The sequence below is a fragment of the Ruditapes philippinarum genome, unplaced genomic scaffold, assembly GCF_026571515.1.
Source record: "Ruditapes philippinarum isolate M1 unplaced genomic scaffold, ASM2657151v2 ctg334_1_1_1_1, whole genome shotgun sequence".
Classification (NCBI taxonomy): Eukaryota; Metazoa; Mollusca; class Bivalvia; order Venerida; family Veneridae; genus Ruditapes; species Ruditapes philippinarum.
The window spans coordinates 60,544-72,490 of record NW_026860936.1 but is presented as its reverse complement, the minus strand read 5'-3'; the positions used below and the strand labels follow the sequence as shown (position 1 = coordinate 72,490).

General features: G+C 36.2%; 1 protein-coding gene across 1 annotated transcript; it reads left to right on the top strand.

The window, feature by feature from the left end:
- The first annotated feature begins 2,619 nt into the window (after positions 1-2,619).
- LOC132713967 (uncharacterized) lies at positions 2,620-2,971 on the top strand. Its single transcript, XM_060696706.1, has 2 exons — positions 2,620-2,751; positions 2,783-2,971. The coding sequence occupies exons 1-2, from the start codon at positions 2,620-2,622 to the stop codon at positions 2,969-2,971; spliced, it is 321 nt and encodes a 106-aa protein (XP_060552689.1).
- The last annotated feature ends 8,976 nt before the right edge of the window (positions 2,972-11,947 follow it).

The window sequence follows — 11,947 nt, the reverse complement described above, 5'->3', positions numbered from 1 at the left end:
TAAGAGTAGTATAGGGGCCGGTTTGGCCCCAAGACTGCGCATGCGCGGCGGCCATTGTGTTTTCTATTAATAGTAACTCATTTGCTTAGAAGAAATGACCTTACTTCACATGCACGGCGACCGTGTTGAATAACAGACGCGCGGCGACCATTTTGGATTCTTTTTTTAAGAATGACATCATCACGTTATAAATAGAAATAATATCTCCCGGAAGTATACGGAGCTGACTCGTATACACGATCTTAGGGCGTGAATCGCGGACATTGAAGGTCAGGTCCTCGGCCCTAGACGGGGAGATAATCACAATTATTATAACTAGAGATAACGTTTGTATAAATACGTGCTTAACTACACATATTAATTAATAAAATCATTGTTCGAATAAAGTAGAGTCGCTTAAAAAATGCAAACGGCTTGATTTTATTTTTAATATGTTAATAATAAATTCTTATTTATACATTCAATAAAAAATATTACTTGTTGACTCCTCGGCGACCCGACTCCAAATGACACAAATCATCAGTGTATTATTTCTAAATGCTCTGATCACGAGTGTAAAGTCGCCACAATGTACGGCGTGTGTTTATTTAGGGACGGAAACACTAACAATGGCCTATTGAAATGTTAAAGTTAATCCCTTTAAAGTAGCCACTCGGTCTAGCGTATGTTTATTTATGGACGGATATGCGGACAATGCTCCATTCAACTGTCAAAGTTTATCCGTCTAAAGTAAAAGCGGGTAAGCAATAAGCTATTGAAGTGTCAGTTTACCACTGGAGCATAATTTTAAACTCATTTTCGAAAAGAGATGCCAACATGTTTTGAAAACTGATCATCACGAATGTGCAAAATTATAAAAAAAACTATATTAATGTTAACTAAAACCGAACAAAAAAACAACAGAAAACGCGTTTTTCGTCTTTTGTGCAACATTTTACGATAAACATTTTGAATTTTTTCGCATCAAATGATAGACCTGACAGAATGCTTCAAAATAAACCCTAGGTTCTTGATTCGATTTTTAGCCGTTCTCGAGTTATGGCCAATTAGCGATTTTTAAACAAATTTTTCAAAGTTCATAAAACCCTTAGATTTATATGCCGTTTGAAAGATCTATGCGAGTAGATACAGAAAATGTATTATTATATGGATCTATCTCTTACTATTTTTGAGATAGGAGAGTTTGAATATGGCAGACAAAATCACTCATGCGGAAAAACGCGCATAACTTTTTCGTTTATGAACGAAACATAGTCGTGTTTGGTATCAAATTGAAGGTCTTGACGAGTACATTTTAGTCACGCGATCAAACCGGATGTCAATTCACTCGTGCATGAAATCCATTTTTTCTCCTCAACCAACGGACCGATCTTATCAATACCTGTATCGAACGAAAGGTATTACTCACTAGATTCAGAAAATGTATACTTTTGTATCGCTGACTCGGATAGGGACCGAGAAATGAAGTAAAATCACTCCAGCGTAAAATGTGGATTTACACCTTTATTAGTCAATATAACCCAGTCATGTTTGGTATCGTACGAAAATGTTTTAAGGCGCTCTTTATGAATGCGGACTAAAAATCACTAGTGCACAAACGCTCTATTTCTATTAAACATTCTTCATTGAAAATACTGTACTTGAAATATAAACTCAACTTACTGCGTTAATGATGTTAACTCCAAAACGTCCAATCACCAAATGACTGAAGTCACCACTGCGATACATAATACGCATGCGCTGATCTAAATTTAGAAATGACATTGTCCAATATAAAAGCAGTTTCTCTTTTCTTTCGGACTGAATGTAACCAATCAGACAGAAGGATTATTTGACCAATTATTTTGGTCACGTGACTATTAATAACATAAATAGATGGATAACGTCATGCCAAAAGTAGCAGCCAATCAGATTTTAATACGTATGTATAAAAAAAGAATATGTTTTTCTGCGTATATTTCATAAACATGTATGACTGGAAACAGGATCTGTCTTCTATTTATCACTTGCTCCTACACCACCGCCGCCGCCACCACCGCCACCACCACCGCCACCGCCACCTCAACCACCACCACCACCTCCACCACCTCCACTACCACCACCACCACCACCATCACACCACCACCACCATCAACACCGCCACCACCGTCACACCATCAACACTGCCACCACCTCCCACGCCACCACCACCACCATCACACCACGACCAACACCACCAACACCACCACACCAACACCGCCACCACCTCCCTAGCCACTACCGCCACCTTTTCAACACCGCCACCCCCACCATCACACCACCACCACCATCAACACCACCACCACCATCACACCACCACCATCATCAACACCGCCACCATCTCCCACGCCATCACCACCACCATCACACCACCACCAACACCACCACCAACACTGCCACCACCATCACACCACCATCAACACCGCCACCACCTCCCACGCCACCACCACCACCACCCTCACACCACCGCCACCGCCGCAACCCCAACCATCGTCATCGCCACCTGGTCGTGGTGATGGTGGTGGTGGCGGTGGTGAGAAGGTGGCGGTAGTGGCGTGGGAGGTGGTGGCGGTGTTGATGGTGGTGGCGGTGTTGATGGTAATGGTGGTGGCGGTGTTGGTGGTGGTGGTGTGTTGGTGGTGGTGTGATGGTGGTGGTGATGGCGTGGGAGATGGTGGCGGTGTTGATGATGGTGGTGGTGTGATGGTGGTGGTGGTGTTGATGGCGGTGGTGGTGTGATGGTGGTGGTGGCGGTAGTGGCTAGGGAGGTGGTGGCGGTGTTGGTGGTGTGGTGTGGTCGTGGTGTGATGGTGGTGGTGGTGGCGTTGGAGGTGGTGGCAGTGTTGATGGTGGTGGTGGTGTGATTGTGGTGGGCGGTGTTGATGGTGGTGGTGGTGGTGGTGGAGGTGGTGATGGTGGTGGAGGTGTAGTGGAGGTGTGTGGTGGTGGTTGAGGTGGTGGTGGCGGTGGAGGTGAGTGGTTGAGGGTGGCGGTTGAGGTGGTGGTTGTGGTGGTGGCGGTGGCGGTGGTGGTGGTGGCGGCGGCGGCGGTGGTGGAGGAGCAAGAGATAAATAGAAGACATATCCTGTTTCCAGTCATACATGTTTATGAAATATACGCAGAAAAACATATTCTTTTTTATACATACGTATTAAAATCTGATTGGCTGCTACTTTTGGCATGACGTTATCCATCTATTTATTTATTAATAGTCACGTGACCAAAATAATTGGTCAAATAATCCTTCTGTCTGATTGGTTACATTCAGTCCGAAAGAAAAGAGAAAACTGCTTTTATATTGGGACAATGTCATTTCTAAAATTTAGATCAGCGCATGCGTATTATGTATCGCAGTGGTGACTTCAGTCATTTGGTGATTGGACGTTTTGGAGTTAACATCATTAACGCAGTAAGTTGAGTTTATATTTTCAAGTACAGTATTATCAATGAAGAATGTTTAATAGAAATAGAGCGTTTATGCACTAGTGATTTTTAGTCCGCATTCATAAAGAGCGCCTTAAAACATTTTCGTACGATACCAAACATGACTGGGTTATATTGACTAATAAAGGTGTAAATCCACATTTTAAGCTGGAGTGATTTTACTTCATTTCTCGGTCCCTATCCGAGTCAGCGATACAAAAGTATACATTTTCTGAATCTAGTGAGTAATACCATTCGTTCGATACAGGTATTGATAAGATCGGTCCGTTGGTTGAGGAGAAAAAATGGATTTCACGCACGAGTGAATTGACATCCGGTTTGATCGCGTGACTAAAATGTACTCGTCAAGACCTTCAATTTGATACCAAACACGACTATGTTTCGTTCATAAACGAAAAAGTTATGCGCGTTTTTCCGCATGAGTGATTTTGTCTGCCATATTCAAACTCTCCTATCTCAAAAATAGTAAGAGATAGATCCATATAATAATACATTTTCTGTATCTACTCGCAGAGATCTTTCAAACGGCATATAAATCTAAGGGTTTTATGAACTTTGAAAAATTTGTTTAAAAATCGCTAATTGGCCATAACTCGAGAACGGCTAAAAATCGAATCAAGAACCTAGGGTTTATTTTGAAGCATTCTGTCAGGTCTATCATTTGATGCGAAAAAATTCAAAATGTATATCGTAAAATGTTGCACAAAAGAAGAAAAACGCTTTTTCTGTTGTTTTTTTTTTTTGTTCGGTTTTAGTTAACATTAATATAGTTTTTTTTTATAATTTTGCACATTCGTGATGATCAGTTTTCAAAACATGTTGGCATTTCTTTTCGAAAATGAGTTTAAAATTATGCTCCAGTGGTAAACTGACACTTCAATAGCTTATTGCTTACCCGCTTTTACTTTAGACGGATAAACTTTGACAGTTGAATGGAGCATTGTCCGCATATCCGTCCATAAATAAACATACGCTAGACCGAGTGGCTACTTTAAAGGGATTAACTTTAACATTTCAATAGGCCATTGTTAGTGTTTCCGTCCCTAAATAAACACACACCGTACATTGTGGCGACTTTACACTCGTGATCAGAGCATTTAGAAATAATACACTGATGATTTGTGTCATTTGGAGTCGGGTCGCCGAGGAGTCAACAAGTAATATTTTTTTATTGAATGTATAAAATAAGAATTTATTATTAACATATTAAAAATAAAATCAAGCCGTTTGTATTTTTTTAAGAGACTCTTCTTTATTCGAACAATTATTTTATTAATTGATATGTGTAGTTAAGCACGTATTTATACAAAGGTTATCTCTAGTTATAATAATGGTGATTATCTCCCCGTCTAGGGCCGAGGACCTGACCTTCAATGTCCGCGATTCACGCCCTAAGATCGGGTATACGAGTCAGCTCCGTATACTTCCGGGAGATATTATTTCTATTTATAACGTGATGATGTCATTCTTAAAAAAAGAATCCAAAATGGTCGCCGCGCGTCTGTTATTCAACACGGTCGCCGTGCATGTGAAGTAAGGTCATTTCTTCTAAGCAAATGAGTTACTATTAATAGAAAACAAAATGGCCACCGCACATGCGCAGTCTTGGGGCCAAACCGGCCCCTATACTAAGTGATTCTTTATCGCAACAAATCACTCATAGGGACACTTCAGAAAAGATGAATAGTGATTCTTTATCGCAACAAATCACTCATAGGGACACTTCAGAAAAGATGAAGTGATTCTTTATCGCAACAAATCACTCATAGGGACACTTCAGAAAAGATGAATTTTCAACAGTGTCATCACTCCCATGTACATAACGTTGATGTCTCAGCATGACGTCACGTGGTGGCGGTGGCGGCGGCAGCGGCGGTGGCGGTGACTAAAAGAATTACACTCTTAATTCATGTAATCTCTCCGACTGGGAGTAAGCTTATTTTAGTTATTTTAATGATTTTTACGCATGAGTGATTTTAATTTCGATTTTAGTCCGTATTCATAAAGAGCGGCTTAAGACATTTCATTTGATACCAAACAAGCCTTAGATCGGTCCAGGCGTGGTACAGAAAACACGTTTTTACGCTTCAGTGATTTCAGTTCTGGTCCAATGGCTTTTTGAAAAGCGTCAGGTAACAGGTGTGGTAAAATGCTTTCCAACGATACCAAACACGTATATATTCGGTCAAGTAATAACGAAGAAATCGATTTTGAAATTTCTGTGACGTCACTTCCGGTGAGTTTAAACTCGAATTACTCAAAAACGGTAAAAGATAAACCCATAAAACTATATATTTTCTTAATCAGCGCGACGAGACGAATCGATTGGTAAACAGTTGTAACTTTTTTCATTGACTTTCGCAATTTAGGGTTTAAAAATCGCTGTTACGTAATAACTCTGTAACAGTTGAAAATCGAATCGACAATGGGGGTGTAAATTAAAGGTTTTGAACTGTTCTTTCAATTGGTAGTCAACAATTAAAAATCATATCGTATTCGGTTGCTCTAGTAACCAATATATATATTTTTTACGCATGAGTGATTTTGACATCCAGTATAAACTTTATTATCAATAGCGTCTGAATGTACTCGTCAAGACCTTCAATTTGATACCAAACACGACTATGTTTCGTTCATAAACGAAAATGTTATGCGCGTTTTTCCGCATGAGTGATTTTGTCTGCCATATTCAAACTCTCCTATCTCAGAAATAGTAAGAGATAGATCCATATAATAATACATTTTCTGTATCTACTCGCAGAGATCTTTCAAACGGCATATAAATCTAAGGGTTTTATGAAATTTGAAAAATTGGTTTAAAAATCGCTAATTGGCCATAACTCGAGAACGGCTAAAAATCGAATCGAGAACCTAGGGTTTATTTTGAAGCATTCTGTCAGGTCTATCATTTGATGCGAAAAAAATCAAAATGTATATCGTAAAATGTTGCACAAAAGACGACAAACACTTTTTCTGTTGTATTTTTGTTCGGTTTTAGTTAACATTAATTATAGTTGTTGTTTTTTTTATAATTTTGCACATTCGTGATGATCAGTTTTCAAAACATGTTGGCATTTCTTTTCGAAAATGAGTTTAAAATTATGCCCCAGTGGTAAACTGACACTTCAATAGCTTATTGCTTACCCGCTTTTACTTAAGACGGGTAAACTTTGACAGTTAAACTGAGCATTGTCCGCATATCCGTCCCTAAATAAACATACGCCAGACCGAGTGGCTACTTTAAAGTGATTAACTTTAACATTTCAATAGGCCACTGTTAGTGTTTCCGTCCCTAAATAAACACACGCCATACATTGTGGCGACTTTACACTCGTGATCAGAGCATTTAGAAATAATACACTGATGATTTGTGTCATTTGGATTCGGACCGCCGAGGAGTCAACATCGTATGTATGTATTTTACGCAGATATTTATTAAATTATTTTACAGTAAATGTCCTTATTATTATTTTATATAGAAACATTATTTGACAGAGTCATAATATCGAATTAAATTGAAAATAAATTTCATATATTTTGTTATATGTTAAAAATTAACAAATTTAAAGTAATAAATTAATTGTCTTGTTTATAGTATTATAGAGAGTCAATTAGTCAGTCAGTTTTCAATTATATCTTATTACTAATGTATTTTCTTTAATTTGGAATGTTTATAGAAAAACACATTAAAAATAATATATTAATATTTAGTCAGTTTTTAATACTAATTAGAAATATAACTAAACCGTTTGCATTTGTTAAGAGACTACTTTATTCGAACAATGATTTTATTAATTGATATGTGTAGTTAAGCACGTATTTATACAAAGGTTATCTGTAGTTATAATAATGGTGATTATCTCCCCGTCTAGGGCCGAGGACCTGACCTTCAATGTCCGCGATTCAAGCCCTAAGATCGTGTATACAAGTCAGCTCCGTATACTTCCGGGAGATTAAAAATGAATTTCTAAATATAGAACGATGATGTCATTCTAAAAATAGAATCCAATATGGCGCCGCGCATGCGCAGTCGTGCCCCCAAACCGACCCCTATACTACTTATAAGGATACGATTTATCCTTTTTATATAGTTGATCTATGTCATATATTGTTTTTTTCCCCTTATTTAATGTATTTGTCTCGCAAAAGAAACATTTAACATGTGTATGTGCATATAAACAATTTTTGAATATGATCCTGTGTTATATCTTATCTCAATAACCATTCTCTCTGTTTAAAGGTCATTTCTCATCGATCAAGTGAAGTAAGTGCATGGAAAATCTGTAAAGGAAATTAAAAATATATGCTCAGAATAAAATTGAATATTCCATTTGTGTGTGTGACTTATGGCCCAATTTGATTAATGAACGTTGCAATGCTTCACCTGACAATTTGCAGACTTTCATCATAAGGTTAAAAAAATTCGTACCGTCAAGTCAATAAGCTTCAGTTGAGTCCCTTTAACTAGATAGATATGAAATGTCATTTTCAGCTTATTTTAATTTTATCGAGACTATAGTTTCACTTTAATGTATATTGCCATATCGACACACAATATTGCGCCGTTGTTATACGTTTTTTAAAATGCGTGACTCCGGGCCCAATGTTAGAACGAAATATGACTGTCCCGGTAGTTTTATTATCAGAGCATAATAGAGTACGTATTACGCAAGTAATGTTTTTTTAAACGAAATGCAGATAACAAAACAAAGAAGTACCGATTTAGACGCATACTTTCACGATAATTTATAATATCCTCGCCCAGCGGACTCTTGTTTTAAATGCGTCGTCGTGCTTTTTCAAAAAGGTGCATTAGTCGTCTTATATTCTACATGCAAAGAAATTATTAATCTTATATTTCTGTCAAGTAAGTGAGACAACATAACAAGTGTTGGTATTCGGACTCGAGTATTATGAGAACAAATGTTACCTTATTTATGTTTCTATCAATACCGGCATTCTTCCCTCTTATAATTTCAATATGATAGGAGCATAATCTGAAACCAAACGGCTGTTTTCTACCTGTATGTGTATCATCTTTAACATCGTCATTTTAGCGTTATATCATACATTATCTTATAGATATTTATCCCAGGTATTAATAGAAACCATTTTTTAATTTGACATTAAAAAATGCATGTAATTCTACTATATTAGTCCCTTTTGTTACTTTTTGTTTATTTGTTACAATAATTTCCTGTAGAAGATACACATGTAAGAAATAAATCATCGAATTTAAGTTTAGTTTTTGTTTGGTTTTTTATATTGCTTTCCCAGCGGTTGAGTCGTGAAATGTATTCCCGTTCTTATTCATTACAAGAAAAGCATTGATGCAAAGCATCAAAGGGCGTCCAAACAGCAGGTGCAGATGAACTAGTAGATATATGATGACAAGATATTCTTATAAAATTTTCAATGGTTCATTGGGTTTTACCAGAATTGTATATCACTTTTGAATGAACGGACGAAAGACATTGTTCATTATTTATAACTTTGATCGGCATGCTAGAAATTAGAATATTACTTGTTATTTTTTTTTATGATCGTGGTTATTAATAGCAACGGATATACATGTATACAATCATTTATGATCCATATGTGTAACGCATGATTAACACCATACTTGTGTAATTGTCCCTTATTATGTTATCGCTATTAGCGAGGACCCCCTCTTAAGGTATCTGTTCACACTAAGTAACAATATGACACTTGTTATATTACCATGTTGATCATGTTGAGCATAATTGTTTATTATACAATAAATGTAATTTCTATTTTAATAAAAAAAAAATACAGATTTTATGAATATTGTTTTCTTTTCTTTTTTTTGTGTGTGTTTTATGCGCTATTTTAATACTGAGTTTTTACGTTTACTACTATTTTAAGAATTCAATTGTCATAATGATCGACGATTATAAGTCAAAACTTAACTGGAAAAAGTCAGTAAATCATGGTTAATCTTTCAATATATAATATTGTTTATTCTTAAACCATATACATGTACATTTGTATTTTTCTTTATCATTTTTTAAATTATCAATCAATTGAATAATTCATAAAATCTGATTTGTAACTTTGAATAATTCCTCGTAATCTTTACTAAACACGAATAACAAATTAAATAAAATGTTTTAAAGTTGATAGTGTCATATAAATGCCATAAAAATGTACATTTTTTCACAATTATTGTACATATTAATTGTTTTTATCTCATATAGATAAAATATAACATGCGATTTGTGTTGTTGTTTTTTTTTTTTCGAATTGTATGTTTATGTATAATAATAATCAATCAATTCGAGAGTTGATCTGTGTTTATTAATTATTGTAACCAAACTAAGTGACAAACATTCATTTTGAAAAAAAGCTTATTTATCTGTAAAATATTTGTTCTGTTCTGTAACGATATCAAACATCTACTCCAAAACCGGGAGAGACCGGACAATAAACGTGTGGTACTATTCGCCGGTCATTAGTAAATCCCGGGAGAGACCGGGAATTACCGATAGGAGTACATCCCTCTATAAATAGATTTTCGGAATATTTAGGTCATCAACTCATCATTCTATTAACAGCTTTCGGAATAACATACCATAATAACCCACTGTGTACTACAAAATGATAAGCAAAAATACCCCGAAGAGCGCGATTTATTGACGGAAAAGGTTATTTCATTTGAAAATGTTTGCATTGCGAAATTCTCCAGTTCGCCATTCATTGTACATATCGCGACTAATTAATAATCAAGCACCCTCATACCGATCGGAATGATCGGCTTTTATTATTGGCAACTATAAAAGGCTCGAGAAGTTGCTGTCGCCCTTTCACAAAATCTCATTTCATTCCAATAGGCGCCGCGCTTCGGCGCGGACGCCAAATATCACATGCTGCAAATCACCGAAGGGTAAACCAACATATGCCTTTACATAATAGAAATCGGAAGGAATACTTGATTTGAATTTATTTTTTGTTGTAAATCGAAGGGATTAACTGATAAAAAATCGGGTCCATGGACAAAAATAAATAGTCAACACAAATAGTTCCGCGCCTGTGGACGCGGAGCAATCATCATGTACTTTGACTTTCAAAAAGCGTTTGCTTGAAAAGGGAGATAACACAACTTAGAAGTAGTTAAAGCTGATATGTGTTAGTCTCCCCTGTATTTTTTTTAAAGAGAAAAGATGGCAGTCTGATAAAGTAGTTATTTTTCAAATCGAAAGGAGAGGTAAACCTTCCAGCTTTAACGTCAAACTCCTCACAGCCGTTACGTCACGCTTTGCTACTTTCTGTTTCTGATCAGGGGAAGTAACGGCTGCGGGGAGTTTGCTTAAAAGTTGGAAAAAGACCACACCAATAGAATCGAGCATTTTGCAGGTGCGCGATGACGTAGTATCCCACCATTAGCGGGAACATTAGAAGAACAAACCGCCTTCCGTTTGATAGAGTTATAATAGCTTTCACATGTAAATCTTTTGACAAATTTTAACAAAGTTAACAAAGTGACAATTGGAGTTCTATCAAAGGTGTATACAAGGCTTACATGTAGACACACGCACGTTGACAATTACATTATTTTGTTGTTTTTTTAATAAAATTTGCATATAATATAATATATTAACTAGATGCCTACATATAGAAACTTATTGTTTCTTTAATTTCAGTTATGCAAAAAATTGAGTCTGATAATAATAGTCAAGATTTGAAGGACGAGATTCAAAAGAAATTGGCTTACCCTAATCGAATCTAATAAATGTCACGTGCTTAATACTTAGCAATTTCTATCCATATGACAAAAGGTGACATTGCTTTGCATTGCCTTGCGTTCAAAACATACAATGTATCATTATATATTCATATCCGTTTTTACTTTTTTGTTACAGAAAAGTACACAATATGTGTATTTTTGTGATTACATTTAGCAAAATACTGTATTTGTACCGACAACTTAGACACATTTCCATAAAAGTGTGAGCACAAATTGAAGCCAAACTTATTGTTTTCTCACTTACTTTTTATGTAAGCTCTGATTTGCAAAGGGAAGGGAAAAATCCATTTATTTTCTTTCTTCTTTCTAGAGATAAAAAGTGTATAATTGATTTGACAACTCGCGCATGCGCAATTTATAGCCCCACGCGTAATGGCCCTTGTCTGTCTTGCTTCTGATTAGTATCCAACATTCTTTTTAATTAAATGGAAATACACAAGGAAGGGTAAATAATGAAGAGGAAATCAAATGAAATGTTAGTTTGAAAAACACCGGGTTTCTGATAATAAACAAGAGAATGGTGACGTCAGAATCATGTCGATCTATTAATGACTACACAAAAAACAAAATATATCGTGGACATCATGTCCAAAGCAAATGTTTCAAGATATAGATGACTTAATAAAATTAATTGCATAGCTCGCCGTCTGAATAAGTGACACATAACCCTATGAAAGTTACATGGTGGGAAATGTTGCCATCGATGAGATTCCACATTGG